This window comes from Puma concolor, chromosome D3, assembly GCF_028749965.1.
Source record: "Puma concolor isolate L17-30 chromosome D3, mPumCon1.1.hap2, whole genome shotgun sequence".
NCBI classification, from domain to species: domain Eukaryota; kingdom Metazoa; phylum Chordata; class Mammalia; order Carnivora; family Felidae; genus Puma; species Puma concolor.
Window position 1 is genome coordinate 77,676,390 of NC_141678.1, and position 19,749 is coordinate 77,696,138.

At 40.9% G+C, this 19,749-nt stretch overlaps 1 protein-coding gene across 2 annotated transcripts in view; it reads left to right on the forward strand.

The window, feature by feature from the left end:
* MALT1 (MALT1 paracaspase) overlaps positions 1-19,390 on the forward strand; it is a 65,633-nt gene extending 46,243 nt beyond the window's left edge. For both annotated transcript variants that reach the window (XM_086683116.1, XM_086683117.1), the window contains 7 exons: positions 5,790-5,967; positions 7,240-7,314; positions 7,659-7,786; positions 10,097-10,246; positions 12,567-12,724; positions 13,817-13,942; positions 15,239-19,390. In XM_086683116.1, coding sequence (XP_086539242.1) covers positions 5,790-5,967; positions 7,240-7,314; positions 7,659-7,786; positions 10,097-10,246; positions 12,567-12,724; positions 13,817-13,942; positions 15,239-15,679 — 1,256 coding nt within the window. In that variant the 3' untranslated portion in view covers positions 15,680-19,390. The remainder of the gene's footprint in view (positions 1-5,789; positions 5,968-7,239; positions 7,315-7,658; positions 7,787-10,096; positions 10,247-12,566; positions 12,725-13,816; positions 13,943-15,238) is intronic.
* The last annotated feature ends 359 nt before the right edge of the window (positions 19,391-19,749 follow it).

A 19,749-nucleotide genomic window follows, 5' to 3' on the forward strand; every position in this document is an offset into this window, starting at 1 on the left:
ACTAAAGCACTTTATTCAGACTGTGTCTGGCACACAGGAAGAGCTATGTAGGCTGACGGTGACAGTGGTGGTGGCAGTGACTGTCCTCGTCAGAGCACTGTGCTAGGTGCACTGCAGCTCAACTCCGGTGGGACCGTCTTCCGTCTCGGCAATTCTCTTCTCTGTAAGCGAGAATAAATATCTGTAATAAACTATGTCCTTGGAAATCATGTTCCCAAGAAACAGGATTCCCTAAAGGTCTAATGGACAGGATTATATTTCTAACCACATTAAATTTCCTGTCATTTGGGACGCCTCGGCTGGCGACTCTTGGTCGCAGGATCGTGAGTTCAAGCCGCATGTTGAGTGTAGAGATTACTTAAATAAGTAAATAAACTTAAAAAAAAATACTTTTGTCATTTTATAAAGATGCCTATTTTGTACCTCTACCCTTTGAGTAATGCGATAATTGATAAAATTAATTGGCAGTAATAGAGATGGGATTCTTAAAATACAAGGATTTGGCCTAGTTTGTTGTACATAAAAATGTTTAATCTCCTGCCATACTATTTGGATGTAGACTTTGATACAAAATGCTTCCACTTTCCATAAGTCATGTTGGGGCGGAGAAAGGTTTTTTGTTCTTGTAAGTGCCTTAATTTCAATGATTGCCGAGTGGGACGTATGGCATTGAAGTAACGGGCCATGCTTAGGTCTCCCTGGTTGACGGAGCTTAAACCTTCCCTTGAACTTGCTGCTTCTCCCAAATTACGTCTCACTGGAGGCAGATGTGTCAAATGATAACAGCGGGGACAATACTCAAGCTGCCTGGTTGGCTGTCTGAAGTAACATCAGTTGTAGAAATGGTACCGTTTCTACTGAAAATCAGACCCTTTATAGAAAGTTCTCTGGATCCAGCTCTCTCCTGATTGGTTTGCATTGTTAATTAATGCATTCAAAAGTATTTACTGAATTCCTTAATATATCCATAGCACAGATAAAGGAGTATGCTAGGTGTCGAAGGAGATACGGAAAATAAAGAACATGATTTATACTCTCAAAACTCTAAGTCCCTTAATATAATGAGGAAAAAATTAAAAATGCTTTTTTTGGAGTTGGAACACCTATCAGCTGTATGATTGTAAGCAAATCACTTACCTTTTTCATTTTCTCACCTATAAAATATGGGTATAAATCATTTAAACATTGTTATGTGGATTAAAATCAGTTCATGTATATGAACATATTTTCAGAACCGTGAGAAAGCTATACAAACGTATAAGATTAATGTCTCTTATGAGCATTTTTACCAAAGAAATTAAATATGCATAGAACTGTAAGGTGTCCCTAAAAGCCAGCGTGTGATTATGTGTCAGAGTGCTGCCACACGGCTTCACAGCAGGGAGAGACCGAAGTGTCAAAAAGCTGGAAACCAGGTGATAACCTGCTGAGGGTCCTGAGCGTGAGATAACCCTTGAGGAATTGCCATGATGTGGGTAGATGGGAAGGAGGGAGAGTAACTGAGGCAGAGTCGTGAAGGTTACAAATGAGCATACCTTGCTTTGGGAAGCGGTGAACAGACTGATGGGGAAGAGAGTCCCATTTTAGACACAGGTTTCCCGCTGTGTGAGCGTTCCCAGGCCCAGACAGCCTTTTCTGGTACCTCCGGACACATCTTGCTGACGGATGCACAAGATACATTGAGATACAACCCAGATGCTCACAGACACAGCTCAGAGGTCTGGCGGTTTGCTGCCGGGATGCTGAGTGTGGATCCTGGGGAAGGAGCCGGCAGTGCCTCTCTCTCTGCTTGGCTGTGTTCTGCCTCCAAATGACTTGCTGCAAACAAACGCTAAATGCCATTTCTGCTTTTTGCCTTTTTTTCATAAATGCAAAACGTCTCAGGGCTCCTGGGTGGCTCAGTTAAGCGTCCGACTTTGGCTCAGGTCATGATCTCATGGTCCATGGGTTCGAGACCTGCATCTGGCTCTGGGCTGACAGCTCAGGGCCGGGAGCCTGCTTTGGATTCTGTCTCCCTCTCTCTCTGCCCCTCCCCCGCTCATTCTCTCCTTCCCTCTCTCCCTTCCTCTGTCTCTCTCAAAAATAAATAATCATTAAAAAAAAGTCCTCTTTAGATTCCTTTGGTTAGCAAAACCAGACATTGTAATCTGGGTCTCTCTTAAAGGCAGAGTGGTGTGGCACAAACTTTAAAAAAGGGGGGGGTGGGGCGCCTGGGTGTCTCAGTCGGTTCAGCGTCTGACTTCGGCTCAGGTCACGATCTCGCGGTTTGTGAGTTCGAGCCCCGCGTCGGGCTCTGTGCTGACAGCTCAGAGCCTGGAGCCTGTTTCAGATTCTGTGTCTCCCTCTTTCTCTGACCGCCCCCTGTTCATGCTCTCTGTCTCTCTCTCTCTGTCTCAAAAATAAATAAATGTTAAAAAAAAAAAAAAGTGAGGGGTGCCTGTACTTGATAAAGAAGTATATAAATTCTACTGTTTTGAAACGTACAGTTCGGTGGCTTTAGCGTATTCACAGTTTTGCATCAGTCACCTAATTCCAGAACATTTTCATCACCCCAGAAAGAATCTCCACGTCCGTTAGCCGTCACTCGTCATTCCTCTTTGTCCCAAACCCCTGGTAACAGCAGCTTTTCTTTCTATCTTTATGGATTCGCCTTTTGGAGCCATTTTGTAGAATGGAATCTTTCCGTGCCTGGCTTTTTTCTCTCAGCGTAATGTTTTCAAGGTTCGTCCGTGTCATTGCGTTACTTTTATGGCTGGATAATCATGGTATGGATGTACCACATTTCCATCCATCAGCCGCTGGACACGTAGGTTGTTGCCTCTGGGTGCTATTCTGAATCACACCGCTGTGAACACTCGTGTGCACATTCTTGTGTGGACACAGGTTTTCAGTTCTCTTGGCTGTATACACCTTGGACTGCGATTGCTTAATCATATGGGAATTCTGCGTTTAACTTTTTGAGGAACCACTTAAACTCTTTCCTGACTACATGTTCCCACCAGAAGTAAATGAGGCTTCCAGTTTCTCTCCATCCTTGCCAACACGTGTTCACGCCTGTGTGTTTATTGTAGCTGTCCTAGTAAGCGTGATGTGGGATCTCATTGTTCTGTCTTGCATTTCGTGTGTTTATTTGTTCGCTATCCTCTTTGGAGAAATGTTTGTTCAGATCCTTTGCCCATTTTTTACTTGGCTATTTGTCTTTTTATGGTCGAATTGAAGAGCTCTTTCTGTATTCTAGATACAAGTTGTCCTTACAGATCTACTGTTCGCGAGTGTTTTCTCTCATTCTTCGGGCTGGCTTTTCACTCACTCAGTCTTCATTGCTTAGTGAATTACATCCACTCCCTGTGTCACGATGTTTAAGATGCTCGTGTCAGTGCCCCTCTTCTTTCCGGGGATAGTTTAATTCCTTGCCAGGCTGGTCTCCTTTCTCTTGGCTGCCATTCCAGGCCCACGCCTGGTTTGTTTCCGTTCCCTAACGCCCCTTGCTCTTTCTCTGGTTTTCCGAATTGTACCCAGTCTCCCAAGACCACCTATGGTTGCTTCCCTTCACACCGATTCCTCCGTGCACCTTACTCAGATCATACAAGGTTTCCTTAATCACATAATTTATGATATTTCATTGTATGCTGACTTTCTGTGTTCTTTAACAACATGAGCAGGTCTGAATGAGTTGCAAGATCCTTGGGGCAGGAACCTTGTCTTCCTTTTCTTTTTCATTTCTTTCATTCAGGACACAGATGAGATAGAATAAACCTACACTGAATACATGAATGTGCCCATTTTGTCATTAGTTTAAATGTTTATTTTCGAGAGAGAGAGAGATTGAGAATTCAAAGCAGGCTCTGTGGATGCGGGGCTCGAACTCAGTGAATCACAAGATCATGACCCGAGGCGAAGTTGGACGCTTAACTCTCTGAGCCACACAGGTGTCCCCCATTTTGTCATTTTTTTTTTACCTGAAATGTTACATATGAAAGAACCGTTTTTTTCACTTTAGTCAGAGTTCAAGAAAAATAGACCTGGGTTCTGCCCAAATGGAGCAAGTTGTTCGAAGCTACATTCTTTGCTCGGAATTGGAGCTGTAGGTGCAGGGAGCAGCTTCTCGGTTGTTCCCCAGCTTGGCGCCTTTTTACTATTAATGTCAGAAAGCCATAGAAAGAAGTCGTCATATCCAGGACGCTGACAGAGCAAAATCAGTGGGGCTTAGAGATTGCGTGCCTAGGGGGATGTATCTTCACAAATATTTCTATCAAATATTTTTATAAGGAAGCCCATACTGATATTTGGGGGTTTTTTTGTTTTTTGTTTTTTGTTTTTTACAGCCAAAACAAACATCTTTTCAAGAAAATGTTCAGAGTCGTTTGGTGCAGTTTTTATAGTATCGTTTCTCAGTAAAGAAATGACTCATCTATGGACTACTAAAATGAATGTAAATTTTAGATTATGAATTCAAGAGACTCTAGATGGAAAATTAATGCTATTTATATCTCGTAACGAAAAGAAAAAGTAGTAATGGGGCTCCTGGGTGGCTCAGTCAGTTAAGCATCTGACTCTTGATTTCAGCGCAGGTCATGATCTCACGGTTCATGGGCTTGAGCCCCACGTTGGGCTCTGCGCTGACAGCTCAGAGCCTGCTTGGGATTCCCTCCCTCCCTCTCTCTCTGCCTCTCCTCTGCTCTCTCTTACTCTCTCTTAAAATAAACTTAGATCTTAAAAAAAAAAAAAAAAAGTAGTAATCCATGAAAACAGATTTTCCTTCCCTTCTTAGAAAAAGCTACATTTAGGGGCACCTGGGAGGCTCAGTCAGTCGAGTGTCCAACTCTTGATTTCAGCTCAGGTCACGATCTCGAGGTTTATGAGATCAAGCGTCACGTGGGGCTTTGTGCTGACAGCATGTGGAGCCTGCTTGGGATTCTCCCTCCCTCCCTCTCTGCCCTACCCCCCCCTTCAAAATAAATAAATAATCATTTTTTTTATAGACTACGTTTTTATTTTTATAGCCCTTACTAATTATGTATATAAATGCCTGTGGGATTTGTTTTTCCTTTTTTTGCCTATAGAATTTCCTGTACTGGATTTAGTAGTTACTAGTCATCTAAATATGTTTATTTGTTCATCCATTAAAAACTTACTAAGCTCCTGCTGTGTGCCAGGAATCCACAGATAGAGATAATACTGTCCCTGCCCTGGGGGAGCTCTTGATCTCATGGAGAAGACAAACGAGTCAACAAAGAAGTCCTTAGCCTTTTTCTTTTTTATATAACATAAGATAAATCTGCATTCCATATTATACCACTGGTTACAAATATACCATTTTTATGAACTAAAACATACTTCACGACAGCATCTTGATGTCAGTTTAAAATACAGTATTTGGGGGCGCCTGGGTGGCGCAGTCGGTTAAGCCAGGTCACGATCTTGCGGTCCGTGAATTCGAGCCCCGCGTCGGGCTCTGGGCTGATGGCTCGGAGCCTGGAGCCTGTTTCCGAATCTGTGTCTCCCTCTCTCTCTGCCCCTCCCCTGTTCATGCTCTGTCTCTCTCTGTCCCAAAAATAAATAAGAAACGTTGAAAAAAAATATTAAAAAAAAAAATACAGTATTTGAAGACTGTTGTCAAAATAATTTTCGGTGCAAACTTAGTTAACATTGACTGTGTTTATAGTTGGGTATCTCTTAAATAAGCTTGCATTAACTTGAAGAAAATAAAAGACTGGGTTTTTTCCACAAGAGTGCTACATCAGAGTGCAATTTAGAGTTAATTTTTACCCCTTTTTTCTCTTTTCCAGGATTATTATATTATGCAGGACATGGTTACGAAAACTTTGGGAACAGCTTTATGGTCCCTGTTGATGCTCCAAATCCATATAGGTCTGAAAACTGTCTCTGTGTACAAAATATACTGAAATTGATGCAAGAAAAGGAAACCGGACTCAACGTGTTCTTGTTGGACATGTGTAGGAAAAGGTAAGCTGTCTGTGTTAAATGAAGCTCATTGGACTGAGGTAAATATCAGCGTTAACAAGTAAATCTAAGGCAAACCTGGGAATTCTAAGAACCACCTAAGCTTGCGAATTTTTTTATTTTAACGTTAATTTTTTAGAGAGAGAGAGAGACAGAGCATGAGCTGGGGAGGGGCAGAGAGAGAGGGAGACACAGAATCAAAGCAGGCTCCAGGCTCTGAGCTGTCAGCACAGAGCCTGCTGCGGGGCTCAAACTCAGGAACCACAAGATCATGACCTGAGCCGACGTTGGAAGCTTAACCGGCTGAGCCACCCAGGCGCCCCAAACTTGTGAATTTGTAATTACAGATTGAAACTGACCAAGAAGGACACTAGAGGAAAATATATTTTCTCCATGTGTATTTAATGATTTTAACTTTTTTCTTATTTGCTATAGAACCAAAGTGAGGAACTAAAGGGCGTGGGTATTTTTTCTTAATTTTTCTTAATGGTTATTTTTTAAAAAATTCTTTTTTTAATGTTTGTTTATTTTTTAAGAGAGAGACAGACAGACAGAGTGTGAATGGGGGAGGGGCAGAGAGAGGGGGAGACACAGAATCTGAAGCAGGCTCCAGGCTCTGAGCTCTCAGCCCAGAGCCCACCCGGCTCGGGGCTCGAACTCATAAACCGTGAAATCATGACCTGAGTCGAAGTCAGACATTTAACTCTGAGCCACCCAGGCGCCCCAAGGGCATGGGTATTTATTCACACTCCAGAAGGTTCAGCTCTTCAGAATGCCTGTAGGTGTCTCCAGTCGTCTCTCAGTTATTCCTCCAGAAACTGACAGAAAGAACACCCGTGGTCAGTGGGGCTTCTGTCAGTCCTGGTCTCACAGATACAGAAAGTGTAGCCGAACCTCATGTTTGAAGCTTCAGATCCCAGTTGTTGGCCACTGTGTTACTAAGGAATAGAACCAGTGATTATTCCTCTCAGAAATAGAGTTTGTGCTTGCTCAGCGTTTACCAATCAAAAACCAATGCCAGAGTTCAGATGTTGGTCCTGTTTAAAGCTAAGCAGAGAAAGGATGTGGCCATCTGCCCTCTCAGCAGCATAGGAGCCCTGGATTATTTTGGTTAAATATGTGGCTGGTTCGATAAAGGAATTTTGAATCTATAATTTTAAATCATATGTAATACAACAGTGTTATATTTTCCATTATATTATTAAAGCTCTCCAAAATGCTGTTTAACTTTTTTCACATTTGTATCTGTTCTTCTCCCTCCTCCCTTTTATGTAGAAATGACTATGATGACACCATCCCGATCTTGGATGCACTAAAAGTCACCGCCAACATTGTGTTTGGATACGCCACGTAAGGAAATTTTATATTTATGTTCAAGATGCCTTCATTTTTCATGACTTCTTTTTGATTATAGATTAGAAGCCTAGACAGATCCATAGAAATGTAGGCATAAATTTTCCTCTTTGATATCCTCGATACGAAGTTTTAAATAATTGACTTTGGCACCTCCTATCCTGACATCTTCTTTTCACTAAGCACCAGAGCATTTAGTTCCTGCTTAAAGATTAACTGTTTAATTAAGATGTCATGCAGGAGGCTGAGAAGCAAATGAAGCTCGTCCGTATTTATGCAAGCCCATATGGCAAGTGTTTCCTTTCTTTTTGTTTTAATTTGTCTTTTTGCTGTTTTTTAAGGTGTCAAGGGGCAGAAGCTTTTGAAATCCAGCATTCTGGGTTGGCAAATGGAATTTTCATGAAATTTTTAAAAGATAGATTATTAGAAGACAAGAAAATTACTGTGTTACTGGATGAAGTTGCAGAAGGTAAAATAAATAAAGAGAAAGCTACTCAGGGTCCTCTGGTAATTATTTTCTTCCTACTATTACTGTGCAGGTTTGGAATTAATATTTATTTTATAAAAAACAAAAATTTAGGCAGTGTTCAGCAACACTCCATTTAATTCCCCCCCCCCTTCCTCATTCTGTTGACTTGGCTTTATGCCCTCTGCGCAGCATGACTTGAGCCGCGGCACTGATCGCAGGCAAGACTGTGGAATTGGTGAAGTTTCATTCTCCGAGTTGTGTGCCTCGTTTCTGTGCCTCGTGCCTGGTGCTGCCCGACTGCTTGTTTGCAGAAACCGGGTCCAGAGAGCATCCTCTCTGAGGATTAGAGATACAGCCTTACAGAAATTTTGAGGCCTGGTGGAAAAGTCTGGGTTCATTTTTTTCTTGATGCACTTAATGGTTTTTAAACTCTGCTTTCGGGGCGCTGGGTGGCTCAGTCAGTTAAGCATCTGACCTTGGCTCAGGTCACGATCTTGCAGTTCCGTGATTTAGAGCCCCACATCGGGCTCTGTGCTGACAACTCAGAGCCTGGAGCCTGCTTCGGATTCTGTGTCTCCCTCCCTTCCTCCCTCCCTCCCTCCCTCTCTGTCTCTCTCTCTCTCTCTCTCTGTCTCTCTCTCTCTCTCAGAAATAAAGAAAAAAAATTTTTTAATAAAATAATAAAAGTCATACCAAAAAACAGTTCTTTTGCAAACCAGCCCATGAGAAATGGAGTTTCTTGGGTGTTCCAAAGATGGCAACTTGAGTATCAGATATGTGAAAGTTACCCTAAGAGCCATGAGTCACCTCTATTTTCATGTTTTTATCAGTGCAGATCTTGTAGCTGGGTCACCTGACTTCACCGTTTTCCCATGTAACATAGACAGCCAGAGCTTTGGACCTCCTCCTGCCATCCTGCTTCAGCCAGAAAAGTCTGCTTTTATCTGCTTTATATATGAGACTTCTATTTCAGAATAGATTCTTCTATTTAAGAATCTTAGTTTTGGGGCACCTGGGTGGTTAAGCGTCACGCTTCAGCTCAGGTCATCATCTCACTCTGCGTTCGAGCCCTGCATTGGGCTCTGTGCAGACAGCTCAGAGCCTGGAGCCTGCTTCAGATTCTGTGTCTCCCTCTCTCTCTGCCCCTCCCCCCCCGAAAAAAACAAATAAACATTAAAAAAAATTTATTTTAAGAATCTTAGTTTCACCTCTTTTTTTCCAGATAAGTAACTACTTTCCCAAGACCAGATACTATTAGTTTATAACTTTATTAATAATAATATATATAGATGTAGGAGAAATAATTTGTTCATATTAAATAATATATAGCTTTGTAAGTTTAAATTGAGATTTATCAATAATCGTAAGTCTTTGTCTAAATAGGTTGGATGAAAACACATTGTGGCATAACTTTTTCGTTAAGTTCAAAACCTAAAACATTGGCATATACTACTTACCAGTGCCTGTGTTTGAGTGAAAATTGAAATATGCATGGTAGGAGCTCCTGGGTGGCTCAGTCAGTGAAGTGTCTGACTTGATTTGGGCTCAGATCATGATCTCATGGTTCTTGGGATCGAGCCCCGTGTCGGGTGTGGAGCCTGCTTGGAATTCATTCTCTCTCTCTCTCTCTCTCTCTCTCTCTCTCAAAATAAAGATATCTGAGGTGTAGATGGCACGGGACCTTAACTTTCTCGTAGATAAATAGTCATTTGTTTACTAACTGCGTGTATTTCCCAACGGAGTGCAGACATAAAATGAGGACTACTCTTTCAGTAAACAAATATACTTTCAGTTCGTTGTGAATTTTAAGGTTTAAGGTATTAGGGATTTGGTAATAGAATTATAGAAGATAAAAGTTAAAAGGGCCTTTAGAAGTGGGCTGGTCCAACATTTAAAAAAAATTTTGAGGGGGGCGCCTGGGTGGCTCATTCGGTTAAGTGTCTGACTTCGGCTCAGGTCATGATCTCACGGTTCGTGGGTTTGAGCCCCACATCCAGCTCTATGCTGACAGCTCAGCCTGGACCCCACTTCGGATTCTGTGTCTCCCTCTCGCTCTCTGCCCTTCCCCCACTCATGTTCTCTTTCTGTCTCCCTCTCACTCGCTCTCTCTCTCTCTCTCTCTCACATCTGTTTGCTCATTACTTTGACCCGTTCCTGGCACATAGTAGGTGTTCAGTAAATACTTGTTGAGTGAATAAGTGATAGATACTAAGAGTATAACCTGATTTTCAGGGGAGTTCCTGGCCTAAGTATTTAAAACATAACATAATGAAAAGACTGTGGTCTCAATACTTATTTCTTATCTTTTAGACATGGGTAAGTGTCACCTTACCAAAGGCAAACAGGCTCTGGAGATTCGGAGCAGCTTGTCTGAAAAGAGAGCACTTACTGACCCAATACAGGGAACAGCATATTCTGCGGAATCTCTGGTGCGGAATCTGCAGTGGGCCAAGGCACACGGTACGGTGACGGCTGCTTTTTGTGACGTTGTTCTATAATGTGCTTGTGTTAAATCACGAAGGAGGTTTTTTCCTCCTGGATAAATGGTTTTCTTCTCAACTTTGTAGTGACAACATTTTAGCGTGGTGGGCAAACCCAAGACTAAACAATCTACCTGATATACAGTCCCTTAGACTTGATCATATTCTGAGCTGCTGGAAGTGTGCCGTTTGAAAAATCAGACAGGCCTGGGTTCTGATTCTGTCTCTGCCCCTTGGTAAGCGTGTTGCCTATCAATGGGGACAAGAAATAACACTTGCTGCGGTTGTTGATGTTGAAGGAGGTCGCACATGTAAAAAGACAAGCATACTAGTCAGCAAATACTATGTGCTCATAAATATTACTGGGCATTCGCTCTCTCTCTGACTCTTGAAGCAGCGAGTTGGTGAGCAGGAGAAAGAGGGAGTGGAAATCCTATCTACAACATAATGAATTACTACTGGTAATTCTGTGTGTTTAGTGAAAAAGTGAATGTAAATCATTGACAAGTGAAGATTTTGGATTTACTACGAGTCTTTTCCTCTAAAAAAGACCTAGGAGCATCTGGATGACTCAGTCGGTTAAGTGTCGGACTTCGGCTCGGGTCATGATCTCACAGTTTGTGAGTTCAAGCCCTGCATCCGGCCTTCTCCTGTCAGCACGGAGCCTGCTTGGGATCCTCTGTCCCCCTCCCCTCTCTACTCACACTTGCTCGCTTTCTCAAAAAAATAAATAAACAAACATTAAAAAGTAATAATAAAGATTAAAAACTCTAAACAACAATAGAATCACGGTGGTAAAGATCAACAGTGAAAAGAGAAAAAACAAAACAAAACAAAAAACCCTTTTATAAAATGAAACTAAGGAAGTATCTCTTTACTTGGTGGATGAGATGCTGCCCAATTCATAAATCGCCTAATGAGGCCAATTAGATTTTCAAATTAAAAAAAAAAAAGTTTAGAAGTGTCTGGTCCAGTATTTTCCTGTTTGCTCATTACTTATACCACACCTGGCACATAGTAGGTGTTCAGTAAAATAGTTATCGAGTGAGTCTGTGTTACTGAGACTATAACCTGATTTGCAGGAAGTTTATGGCCCAAATATTTTAAAACATCATGAAAAGATTGTGGTCTTAAAATAATACTTATTTCTTATCTTTTACACATGGATATATGTCATCTTACCAAAGGCAAACAGGCTCTAGAAGAGAGCACTGTTTTTGGTAACAGGTTTGGTATTTTTTATGTTAAAGAGTTCATGCAAGGGGTGCCTGGGTGGCTCAGTCGGTTAAGTGTCCGACTCCAGCTCAGGTCATGATCTCACGGTTCATGAGTTCGAGTCCCACATCGGGCTCCATGCTGACCGCTGAGAGCCTGGAGCCTGCTTCGGATTCTGTGTCTCTCTCTCTCTCTCTGCCCCTCCCCTGCTTGCACTCTGTCTCTCTGTCTCTCTCTCTCTCAAAAATAAAATAAAACATTTAAAAATAATTTAAAAAGTTCTTACAAAATGGTAAAAGGAAAAACATTAAGACTCCCTTAATCACTCACCGAAGGATGCAAATTCAACAATATACACAGTTGTGGATATATTAATAATTAAGAAACAAATATAAAAATGGTAAACTTAAGTAGTAATGAGAGAAAACAAAATTAAAACTATGATAGTGTAGTTTTTCCTTTTTAATCTCATCAACTGGGTAAACATTTTGAAAATTAATGTTCATTTTGGAAATTGTATGGTCAAATCTATTTACAGTCTACGTGAGTGGAGAATGTCACATGTGTGAGGAACCGCCCAGCAGCTGTATCTAAAGCATTAAGTACATGTATATAAGAAATATTAACTATGGTAGAAAAACAATAAAATCCAGAAATACTATAGATATTCAAGAATAGTGGAGTTGTTCAAAGTAGCAAACTATTCAGCAACATTATGCTTATTGAAAACTATTTTCATGAAGATTGAGGCAGCAGTGAAAATTTACAAGTTGTGTGGATACTTTTGGTTACCACTGTCAAAATTATATATGCAGAGGGACAAGAACTGTCAGGAAATAGTAAATGCAAGGCTTTTATTTGCCTGACCAACCAGCAGAATATGGGGCTTTTTTTCCTCTTTCTGTAAGTGTATGCATGTGTGTTTATGTGTCTTTGAACAATGTGGTAGTTACAGAACCTTTCTGAGTGAAAACAAAAGCCCTGTTTTGCCCTTAAAGAATATTTATCTGTCGCTCATCATCAGAAAACTTACCGAGCACTCCTCAAATGATTATTTACAAGTTGTTCTTTTTGTTCTTTTTCAGAACTCCCAGAAAGTATGTGCCTTAAATTTCAGTGCGGTGTCCAGATTCAGTTAGGGTTTGCCGCAGAGTTCTCCAACGTCATGATAATCTACACAAGCATAGTCCACAAGCCGCCCGACGTAGTGATGTGCGATGCCTACGTCACAGATTTTCCTCTCGTAAGTCCCCCCTTTCTTCTTTGGTTCGAAATATACCGATTACAGCCTCACTTACTAATAACTAAACATTTGGAAACTTCATGGTAAAGTTAAAGGAAATATAAATACCTATATATTCCATTTATGTAAATACTTATTTGTGTTTTAGTGACAGTAGTCATAATATTTAAAAACTAATCACCAAAAATATCCTAAATGTCAAATTTCACCCAGGAAAGAAGCCTTTAATTTCCCTTACCCTAAGGAGAATATCAAATATGAAGGAATAAAATTTGTTATTCTTATGTCAAAAATAATTTCCTTTTAAAAACTACTGTTGTTAATTAAAGTCTTATGGTAGTATATTGGAAGCACAGAAATTTGTTTTTCCATAAATTAAGATACAGTATGTATTTTGTGTCAGCCTAAAGAAGCCAATAAATCTCCTTCCTACACGAGTTTAGTAAATTGAGAAGTAAGCAAGATCCAAGACAAATCCAGAGCATCACCTTTGGTATTGATAAAAGCTTCATGGAGGACATTGCTTAGTGTGAGAGCAGATGTTCCAGCACTGAAGCCCAGAATTAGATAGGTCTCTCTACCAGCCCCGGCAGCTTTCTGGGCATTGGTCAGGGCAGAACCTGAGGCCTTCGCCCTGGAGTTCCAGAACAGATCTCCCGCCCTCGGTGGGACAACAGGAATTGTCTCTTAGAGAAGAAAAGGGAAGGGCTGTCTGTGTCTTGTCCGTTTATTGTTTCTAGATAACCCCCTGCACCTGCCCAAAAGTGATGAATAGAAGGACGAGAATCCAGGAGTCACACACTAACGGGGCTTGGATGTGAAAGGAAGCTTGGAGTGGGTGAAGAAGTGTCTCTGGGGATAGTTTGGAAGTAATTGTCCTTGCACAGCTAACTTTTTAAGCATATGTGTGCAGAATTTAGAATTCCTATTGTACTCTAGAGTGTTGTCTTTGTTGTTTGTTTAGTCCTGGATGAGAGTTTACCTACTCAGCCAAAATTCGTAAGAGAGAAATACCTGTTCAGATATTTTATTGTCATGCACAGTGTTGTGAGTCTCATTGATTTCATTGATAATGCCTGCTACTTTTCACAGGACTTAGACATTGATCCAAAAGCTGCAAACAAAGGGACGCCTGAGGAAACCGGCAGCTATTTGGTGTCAAAGGATCTCCCCAAGCAGTGCCTCTATACTCGGCTCAGTTCACTGCAAAAATTAAAGGTTATGACTTTTCCTGTTTGTAACTGCTAATCTTACGAAAGTGAAAACTCATTTTGGCGTGTGACGGTTGTATCGCTTTATAGACTGCTGCTTCACTGAGTGTTAAATTGAAGTAGAGATACGTGATACACAGTCTTATCAGTGACCCCCCTTCCACGTGGTGTTCTGTCCCTGCTAATGGCCTGAAGATGTTCACGTGAGAGTGTATGTGATGGAAAAGAGGGGTGCCTGGGTCTCAGTTGGTTAAGCATCCAACTCTTGATTTTGGCTCAGGTCGTGATCTCACAGTTTGTGAGATCTGTTCAAGTCCCCGTGCTGACAGCATGGACCCTGCTTGGGATTCTTCCTCTCTCTTTGTCTGTCTGTCTGTCTGTCTGTCTCTCTCTCAGCCCCTCTTCTGCATGTGTGTGCTCTCTCTCTCTCAAATAAACATTTAAAACAAAAAAGTTAGAGATACAGAGCATAGTCTGCTTTTAAATATCTTTGCATCTTTGAATAATCATTTTCTAGTTGGAACAACAGATACAAACTATCGTCACCCTGTTCATAGCTAATCTTCTTCAGTCTCCTTTGTCTGTGAAATAAGCCTGTGATCTGATGCAGTTATACTTTTCCACCTGTGACCATGGATTATTATCTCATAATACTTTTTTTTTTAATTTTTTTTAACGTTTATTTATTTTTGAGACAGAGAGAGACAGAGCATGAACGGGGGAGGGGCAGAGAGAGAGGGAGACACAGAATCGGAAGCAGGCTCCAGGCTCTGAGCTGTCAGCACAGAGCCCGACGCGGGGCTCAAACTCACGGACCGCAAGATCGTGACCTGAGCTGAAGTCGGACGCTCAACCGACTGAGCCACCCAGGCGCCCCTCTCATAATACTTTTTAAAACAGCTAAACTTTTGGCCTGGGTGTAAAGTCAGGTTTTCTCCTTAAAGGACCGTTCTCCCATCTCCACCAGTTGGGTAAGTTTCCCAAGCCCCACTGCTTGGAAAACACCTTTAAACTATTCCTCCAGAATACAGTACAAGGTCTCTGTGATTCTGACTACCGTCAGTAGTAAGTACTAGAATTCTACCAATTCAAAGTATCGAATGAAGGAAAGGGAACATGATTATAGCCGGCGTTGCTTAGTATAGGGAAGGTGTAAACGGGCCTTGAGGATTGGAAGCTGGGAAAGGGGAGTGACAGTGGATTTTGTTGTGTGGTCCTGTGCGTATTTGTAGATGTCAGTGTTACTCTGAGACTGATGTGCTCCACAGTTGATAAAAATAACTTTATTCCTGTTCCTTTTCAGGAACATCTAATCTTCACAGTGTGTGTGTCGTATCAGTACTCAGGACTGGAAGATACTGTAGAGGAGAAGCAGGAGGTGAACGTTGGGAAACCCCTCATTGCTAAACTGGACATTCACCGGGGTTTGGGAAGGAAGACTTGCTTCCAGACGTGTGTCATGTGTAACGGCCCTTACCAGAGCCCTGCGTCCACCTCGACGGGGGCTGGACAGTATCACTCGTCTCAAGACTCCTTCCACGCTCTTTACCATTCACATCTTGGTAACTCAAGCAGCGTTTTGCCATCAGATAGTTGTCATTGCAGCCGGACCGCGGATGCATTTATCTCAAGTCCCCACTCCCACCGCGACTCGTGTCGCTTTGGGAGAAGTAATGTGCCAGTAGAGACAACGGATGAAATGCTGTTCAGTCTCTCTGACGGGCTCCGAATTTCAGACAAGTGACTTCCTTGTGTTTGAAAGCTGCCATAATGGCTACACGCCTCCTGTGCTACGGGACCGACAGGAAGTGAGGTGTGACGGAAAAACAAATACATTTTTGTAGAGAGAGAGGATTAATAGTGGCTATTTCATGGCAAACCCAGGACCTTGAGATGTTGGAATTATATTATTTAGCCACAGACTTCCTCTTCCTCCTCTTGTAAGATTTGGTGAATTGGTTGGCTTGTTCCGTAAGAATGCAGTGTGGATGTGCTTAGAACAAAAGTATTTTCATTTCGAGCACTCGGAAGTGACAACAGTGGGAATGACATTGTTGAAGAAGTCCTTGTATTTTTAGAATGAGGGAAAAAAGCCTTGGTGATCATCAGGCTTAACCTCGTTTTATCGGTGGGAGAAACAGATTGTGGCATCTTGTTGAAGTGAGAGCTGACACCAGAACTGAGATCTCCAGATTTCTATTCCAGTGTTTATTCCACTACATACTGCCTTCCTGACAGGTTCTGAGACAGGTATTATTTTTGTAGATAGATTTAAAGATAATATGTAAATACGCATGTCTGTATATAACCTAGTAATGTGCAAACTTTAATTTGTGATTATATGACTTTACTACGAGTGTCTGTTAACAGGTTTGTATCTAAATCTTCTGTAAACAGGCTGAAAGTTCTTGTTCCTAAGGTCGTGAAAGCACGAGAGGTGATGAAATGTTTGTCTCTGTTAGAGCAAGACAGCAGGACAGTTCTGCCACTGGAGAATCCTGGCCAGCTGCTTATCTGAATCCTACAGACACTGGATATGTCTTCCTCGATAACATTAATTTTCTTAGTGAATTGTACTGGCCTTGAGAGATCATCTTCCCACTGTTGGTTCTACCGAAAGCAAGTGAAAAAGACAACTGCCGATAACAAAGATGCTGAATTAGTAACTTTAAAACGTGCCACAAAGAAAATACCAAGCCCAGATGGCTTCACTGCTGTATTCTACCAAACATGTAAAGAATTAGCACCAATCCTTTGCAGATTCTCCCCAAAAAATGGAAGCGAGAACACTTCCCAAGTCATCTTATGAGGCCAGTATTCCCCTGATACAAAACCAGTGAAGACATCACAAGAAAACTACAGATCAGTATCTGTTCTGAATATAGACTCAAAAGTCATCAACAAAATACTAGCAAAGTGAATCTAGCAACATATAAAAAGGATTTTACACCATGACTAAGTAAGATTTATCCCAGGAATACAAGGTTGGTTTAACATCCAAAATTCAGTGTCATATGCAGATGCTTCTTGTTAGTCACAGCATTCACCTTATTCACATTATTTCCATTCCATAAAGTCACTGTGGATACTGAATTAGTGAATACAGAGCCATTGCTCCTAGGGGAAGTGTGTGTGTGTATACATACCTCAAATAGATTACAATCTTAAATCCTGAAGACAATTTATCCTGGTATATACTGTTTTATTTTCAAAAGAGAAAACGAAGTTTAGAAATATTAAGTGACTTGCCTGAAGCCACCCCACTAATAATTGCCAGAGTTGGGATTCATACTAGCCCCAGAACCAGAACTTTTTTGCGCTGCACTGCGCTCCCCCTGCCCCCTCATCTTCTGGTCACGTCTGGGGGGACCTGGAACAGGAAGGCAAAGCATTGCCTTGTTCAGCTCCACGGAGAACACGCACATCAGGAAGCTCTAAATTTCGTGTGTCTGCAGATGCCTGTGAATGATCATAGAAGTGCTAACAGTTTTGAGGTGGGGATTACAAACAAGTTTAGATATAAATTGGTAAATTCATAAATATAGAATCGAAAATAGTGAGGATCAATGCTACCATGTTCATAAAGGACTAAATTACCACATTGACTTAATTGTCTTCATAGTTGCAGGAAGAGCTTTGAAAAACTCAGCACCCTTTCATGATAAAAATAGTCAACAAACTAGGAATAAAAGGGAAACTTCTCAACATGATATAAAGAACATCTACAAAAACCCCACACCTAACATCATTAATGACAACAGACTAAATGCTGAATGTTCTCTCCCTCAAATCAGGACCAAGACAAGGATGTTTTTTCTCACCCCTTCTATTCAACATTGTACTTGAGTTTCTAGCCAGGGAAATTAGTCAAGAAAAAGAAATAAAAGTCAACCATATTGGAAAAGAAGTAAAACTATGTATTCACAGATTATATAAACTTGTTTTGTAGAAAATTCTAAGAAATTCATTTAAATTTTTTTTTTCAACGTTTATTTATTTTTTTTTTTTTTGGGACAGAGAGACAGAGCATGAACGGGGGAGGGGCAGAGAGAGAGGGAGACACAGAATCGGAAACAGGCTCCAGGTTCTGAGCCATCAGCCCAGAGCCTGACGCGGGGCTCGAACTCACGGACCGCGAGATCGTGACCTGGCTGAAGTCGGACGCTTAACCGACTGCGCCACCCAGGCGCCCCAATAAATCTAAGAAATTCATTTAAAAACTAAATGAGCTCAATAAAATTTTAAAAATTAAAAAAAAATACACAACTTATGCTCAATAAAAAAAACATCATTGTAAGAAAATAAAATAAAAACTACATGAGCTCACCAGACCACAGGATAGATACAAGATCAATATACAAAGATCAGTTTTGTTTCCATATCAGCAGTGAATGTTCTGAAATTGAGATTTTTTTTTAATTCTATTTACAATAGCATCAAGGTGAACAAAAACTACACAACATTGTTGAAATTAAAGAAGACCTAAATAAATGGAAATTCATTTTTGTTCATGGATTGGAAGACTTTACATTGTTAAGATAAAAATGCTCCCAGAATGCTCCAGAGTCCGTGCAATTCCCATTAAAACCCCTGGTGACTTATTTGCAGAAACTGACAAACTGATAAAATTCATATGGAAAATTACAAAAGCCAAAACAATCATGAAGAAGAGCAAGGTTGGAAGACTGACACTTAACCAATTTCAAAACTTACTACAAAGCTACAGTAACCAAGGCAATGTGGTACTGGCATAAGGATAAACATGGGTTTCGGGAACATAAAATATAACTGAGGATCCAGAAATCAACAACGTTTATGAACAATTGATTTTTCACAAGTGTGCCAATAGCATTCAATAAGGAAGAGTAATCTTTTCAACAAAAAGTCCCAGGACAACTGTATCACAGAGCGCTAAAGGACCATCATCTTACACAAATTTCAGCCCCAGATGGATCGTATACCTAAATCTAGATGGATCATATACCTAAACTATAAAATTGACAAGAAAACATACCAGTAAATCTTCCATTTCTTATACACAGCACCAAATGCACAAGCAACAAGGGGAAAAAATCGGGACTTCCTCAAAATGAACTTCAATGTTTTAAGGGACACCATCAAGTGAAAAGACAACCCACAGAATGGCAGCAAATTTTTGAAATTATGTCTGATAAGGTACTTATATCCAGAATACATAAAGGACTTTTGTAATAATAATGTACTAGTGCTTAATTGTGGTTACTGTAGAGCAGAAACCAATGAATTGCCCAATGGGCTTTCTGTGATGATGGAAGCGGTCTATGTATAAGCTCCTGACATCATAGCTTCTCGGCCCGTGTGGTAATTGAGCAAATGAAATACAGCTGGGGGCTCCTGTATTCAGCTGTGCAGGTGTTCTGTATATTTGAATTTTTGAAAGCATGTATTTATACTTTTAAAACATTTTTTAAAGTAACAGAGCTGTGTAGTTTTTGTCTTTTCTATCGGCCATACTTTTATTTTCCTTGACCTCTTATACGCCAGTCGCTCTGTAACCTTAGCGTAGGATTTTATACATCAGTAGCATTTAGGAGGGGTAACCCATTGATGCCATTGCAACGTGAGCGAGAGATTAGGAAGGCAAGGCTCACCTAAATCCAAAGCTAATATTTGATTCTGGGGAAGAGGAGATTTTCTGGAAAGTAACTTAAAAATTACAAAGTAGCAATTATAAGTTACATGTTTTTAAAAAAAAATTTTTAATGTCTATTTTTTGAGAGAGAGAGGGAGCACAAACGGGGAAGGGGCAGAGAGAGAGGGAGACACAGCATCCCA